Genomic DNA, 5302 nt, shown 5'->3' on the forward strand with positions numbered 1-5302 from the left:
ATGAATTATTATGGATGTATTTATGGTCTGATTATGAATGAATGTTACAGGTATGTATAGCTTCAGGAGCTTACTAGCAAATACATATAGGACCATGCAAATTTTTTGTTTGTTTTGTGTGTCAACAACCATTGTTGATCTAATTAAGTTGGATAAACAACCATTGTTGATCCAATTAAGTTGGTCTGATTATGAATGAATGTTACAGGTATGTATAGCTTAAGGAGTTTACTAGAAAATACATATCCATGCGAATTTTTTGTTTGTTTTGTGTGTCAACAACCATTGTTGATCCAAAACTGTTGGATAAACAACTATTGTTGATCCAGATAGGTTGGATCAACAACCATTGTTGATCCATTTGAGTTGGCAAATATGTCCACATGTCCTAATCCTCCTTTTGGTGTAATCAGAAAGTCAAAGAAGTAATATTTAGGATCTATATAATATATGGGTGGCAAATATGATAAATACTGGTGGCAATTAATGAGTGTGGCAAACAGGAAAAATGGGAGTGGCAAATAGGTGAAACCAATTATTTTGGATGGGATTGTGGACTAAACTATAATTGTCCCATTTTTAAGGGATCTATTTATAGGGGTATATAAATAATGCTCCCTGGTCCCTACTAACAACCGAGACACGCCTTACTCATTCGAGAGTCTTTCTATCAAAAAATTCTTTGTACGTCTGAAGTTGGGTTTAGGGTTTTTCTTGCAGCCAGACTAGAGTTTGATTTTGGTGAGAGCTTATCATACCAATCTCGATTTCTTTTGTTTTCCTTCTATATGCGTTTTATCTGAATTCGAATTCATCTTTTCAAAGCAATTCCTTAATTATATAAGTTGTCTATTTTGAAATTTTAATCGATTAATTGTTGCTACATCTTATAAGATTTGAGTCTCGTCTTTTTCTATAAAAACCTAGCTTTCGGTTTCAATTTTAGTTCAAATCCAGAAACAATTCATCGAAAACATTAGTTAAGGAGATAATTTGAACAATGGAATTGTTCAATGATGTGAAGAGCAAGTAATTACCTAACTCATAAAACACATTTTGTCTTTAATTGTGTTTTTTTCTGGTATCCTCCTCTGATTTAAACATTATCAATTCAGTTTTAGCCTTTTAAGTTACCAAACAACTCATACTTTATGTGAAATTTTGCAGTTGATATATATAAGTCGGTGACAAAGGAATCATGGCAAAGCATCATCCTGATTTGATTATGTGTAGGAAGCAGCCTGGGATTGCAATTGGTCGGTTGTGTGAGAAGTGCGATGGGAAGTGTGTGATATGTGATTCATATGTGCGTCCTTGCACACTTGTTCGGGCTTGTGATGAATGCAATTATGGATCGTTCCAGGGTCGGTGTGTGATTTGTGGAGGTGTGGGTATCTCTGATGCCTACTACTGCAAAGAGTGTACTCAGCAGGAGAAGGACCGTGATGGCTGTCCAAAGATTGTTAATTTGGGGAGTGCTAAAACTGATCTCTTCTATGAGCGCAAGAAATATGGTTTTAAGCAAAGATAGGGTGGATACTATCGGGGAGATGTTCTGTCTTTTAATGATGTTTTGTATTACTTATAGTATGGTGTTCAAACTTCTATCTTATACTGAATCACTATCTATAAACATTTTAATGAGTTTTCATTATTCTGAGATTTGTTGGTAGATCAAGAAACATGGGCATGCCAGAGCTAGTCTGAGATGTCCCCAGGTCGACATTTCTTGTAATTCGTAATAGTTGTTATGAAATTAAGAGTTTCAGCATTTTGTCGCGTATCTGCTTAGAACTACTAGCTTTATAGTGTTGCAAGTATTATTCGTTTAACAAATTTTCTTGCAGTTGAAATGAAGAACCTAATCCAGGACCATTTTTATTCATAGTGGTAGAGGTAACTAGCTGCTATCCTCCGCTCGGTTTCTTTGTTTTTGTTATGCAAACTGTCCCTTCACTTTGTGTAATACCGTGTATCCTAAATAAGGTTCTAATAAGTAGGTTATCTTGATTCAACATTTTTGTTAGAGATATATATTCAGAACCTATTCTAGGAGGTGTTTTTCTAAAACGTAAAAGAAAGGTGTAGAGAAATATAATAGGCTCAGTAGTTTTTTCCTTGTTTGAATCCTAACTGTGAGACAGAATTGGTGGAAAGCAGGTAGAACCAATAGAACTAAAGGTTGGTGCGGTTTTCTGTTGCTAAAAGGCACGAAGCATACCTAAATACCTTTATAACTTTAGCCAATATAAGCTAAGAAAGTTAGAAGCTATTGAGGTATAGAACATCTAGTAATCTTTTGGTTGGATCTCTTAATTTAGATGAGATTATGAAGTTTTGTTTCCAGTTAATCAGATAAACATGTGCCCGCATCTTCTTGTTAATCACTGCTGCTGTAGGTACATAACTAGTTTATTTTTATGTCTTACATGTTAAGCTTGGTGTAGCTCAAGTAGTCAACTGGTATGGCGTTTTTATGAATTTGTAGGGTTTCTTTGTGGCATTGGTAAAAAAATGAAGGTAAGAAATCCAACTGACATAACTTTTATGACTTCAATTCGAGTCTTTAGTTTTAATCCATGATTACATTAAGTTTATCAACTCCAATTGTGAAGGTAAAGAATTTGCCTGAAATCTGTTTCCCCCTGATTATATTCAGCCGTGGTTTCTTTGGTTTAAATTAGACTTTCTGAGTTTCAGCTTTAATGAAGGTTGTGTACTCTGTCTGTAAAAATTCCAGTCTGACGATTAAGCAAATATGTCTGTGGTTTCTTTCGCAGACAAGTTTACTTGGTGAAATGACTTCATTTTGGCTATGATTAGGAATGATATATGCTCAACTCTGGTTATTTAATTTTTATTTACTCAACCTAATTCAGTTGCACAACACGTGTATTTTTCTGAAACTTTCCTTAGAGACTGTAGACTCTCCCTCTCCTTCCAAAAGCAATAACAGAGAATGAAATCTTTGTATCAAATACAAAGCAAAATCTTCAGTGACAACTGATACGCCAACTTCAATCCCTCCATTTTATTCCATTTTGACGTCTTATCAGTCTAGGGCTGTCAATTACCCGAAACCGTCCCGGTAGATATGAGTCCGGTTCCGGGTCCTAAAGTTGGATCCATTAAAGACTTAGGATCCACGCGTAATACTCGTCGGGTATCGGGTACCTGGTTGCTTCAATTTTTTGCATTTTTCATTTTTTTCTTACATCAATTCTTTATTTAGTATATTAATAAAGAAATAATAATTAATTTTTATAAAAATAATCTGGATTCAAGCCAAAAAGAAAAAGATATTAGTTTTTGAGATATTTTTTGTAGTTTTTTTGGTACCCAATGGATACCCGGAACCGGCGGGTATCTGGAACTTTTAACTGGTTCGGTTCTGGGTCCATAAATTTAGGAATCGGTCCGGATCCGACTTTTATAAGTAGGGTCCACGTATAGTGATACTAAGAAGGACCATGACCCATTGACACCCCTTCTTATCGGTCGCATTCTAAACCCCATTTAAACCCCCTCTGGAATAACTATCACCACTATTCGTCTCTCAAAACAAGGATTATTATGTTAAAAATCAAGTTAAACAATTTTTCTTCAAATATGTCCTTTGAAAACCCATCATAATGTACCATTCTACTGTACGTTAAGAGAACATTACATGAACCGCAAAAGATTCGCAAATATTTTTAACCATGAGAAGTAATGGTGGGTTATCTCGATGCTGACAACCTTAGATTCAACTTATGTTCGAATTTAATACCTCTAGGTTTATTTCTAAGGTTTGGATTTTTTATTCAGAGACGAATTTATCTGATGGGTTGGTCCCAATGTTTGCACTCTGTTTGTGTAAAGTGGGTCTGTGAAAAATTGCATTATGAGGTAAAAAACCCGCGAAGGTGAAATAACTCACTCGTAACACTTTTTAAAAGATTACGTGGTACATACTCAGCTGTCTGGGAAGCATAAGATGTTGTCTTATTTGTTTTTTCTAATTCGTATCGAAGGGTGATATCAACCCGATGTTTTTGTTTTTCCTGCATCATATGCATAGCGCATTAGTCATAGTTAGTAGCTATGTATCAAATTCATCAACGATATCATCACTAGCATTGATATCGATATTGTCACTACCATCAATATCATCAATAAGGTAACCTCTAGGCTTGTCATCTGGGAACTTGTTCGGGAATACGAGTTTGATGATAGGTACTATTTTCATTTTCAACTGAGATGAAATGGTCCTTTGGATCAAAGAATAATCATTAGTATCCAGATATATCATCTCCAGCTTAGACTATTTATTACAACTATAGATATGTTTGATACAGTTAGACATAATACAATTATATGGAGGTCCGCTAAATTGGGCATTTACAGGGTGAGGGGTTACTAATGGATAGTTATTTGAATTATCTGTAATTGTGCTTTGCAGTTATAAAGTAAAGAAAAATTATACTCATTAGAAGTATCTTTTATACATATTTTTCTATCGCGTTGCTTTTGAGAAGTTCTACTGCACTTTTCGCGTAAAGGGATGTGTTGAAAAAGTCATGAGGCGAGTGCGAGGCTGATGGGTACGGCATGGAGCCTGGGGAGACTAGTCAGGGACTATTTGGGAAAAAAATATTTTGCTACTTTAACTGATATAACATTCAATAATACTTATATTTTTCTACTTAAAATGACACAGCCATTGTCATACTTCATTTACTTGTTACTTTTTAAGTTTTTGAATGCATAAAACAACACAACAATCGCAAGTTTTAGAAGTTTAACTTAAAACAGTGTCAAGAACCTCTTTTTGTTAAGCAAAAACAAAATCAAAATTGATTGAGTTTTTCTTAACAAGAAACAATTGTACCTTATTTTGTTAAGCAAAAGCAAGAATAAGGATTAAGTCAGCTTTTCTTAATAGGAAAACTACTAAACCAAAAATCATTACCTTACTTTTGATATGATACACTAAAATCAAAATTGATCAAATTTTCATATCAGGAAAGAGATTATCAACATAATTCTTCCCTCGGTTTCCACAACCACTAACCCCACATAGATATGACGTTTAAGCACCAGTCCAAAATAGCACTCTCCCTCTTTGTTTTGTTATTCCCTGCAAGACAAAAGAATAACAAAAAGAGACAACCTTACCAGAGAAAGGTCGACAAGATCTTAGCTTTATGTGCCAAGTAAAAAGATAAAACCGAAACTCATGTGTCATGCAAAATACAAAACTTATGAAAATAAATTGATAATAGTATAATCGTAAATTTACACATGCGTTTAATCAATATCT

The 5302-nt window shown here is 34.4% G+C and overlaps 1 protein-coding gene across 2 annotated transcripts; it reads left to right on the forward strand.

The window, feature by feature from the left end:
* The first annotated feature begins 612 nt into the window (after positions 1-612).
* Positions 613-1783, forward strand: LOC113362009 (PHD finger-like domain-containing protein 5B). 2 transcript variants are annotated; one of them, XR_003365484.1, is made up of 2 exons: positions 613-741; positions 1168-1564. XR_003365484.1 is itself a non-coding variant. In XM_026605039.1 (2 exons), exon 2 carries the CDS (start codon positions 1199-1201, stop codon positions 1529-1531), a length of 333 nt encoding a protein of 110 aa, XP_026460824.1. In that variant the 5' UTR covers positions 778-1029; positions 1168-1198; the 3' UTR covers positions 1532-1783. The 2 variants fall into 2 exon arrangements, 1 of the variants encoding a protein (XP_026460824.1); XM_026605039.1 differs by lacking the exon at positions 613-741 and adding an exon at positions 778-1029 and having other exon boundaries at positions 1168-1783.
* The last annotated feature ends 3519 nt before the right edge of the window (positions 1784-5302 follow it).

Source organism: Papaver somniferum, chromosome 3 (genome assembly GCF_003573695.1).
Source record: "Papaver somniferum cultivar HN1 chromosome 3, ASM357369v1, whole genome shotgun sequence".
Taxonomy (NCBI): Eukaryota; Viridiplantae; Streptophyta; class Magnoliopsida; order Ranunculales; family Papaveraceae; genus Papaver; species Papaver somniferum.

What these genes read in the sequence shown, in the direction of transcription:
- LOC113362009 (XM_026605039.1), top strand. Translation starts at nt 1,199, where the DNA reads ATGGCAAAGCATCATCCTGATTTGATTATGTGTAGGAAGCAGCCTGGG.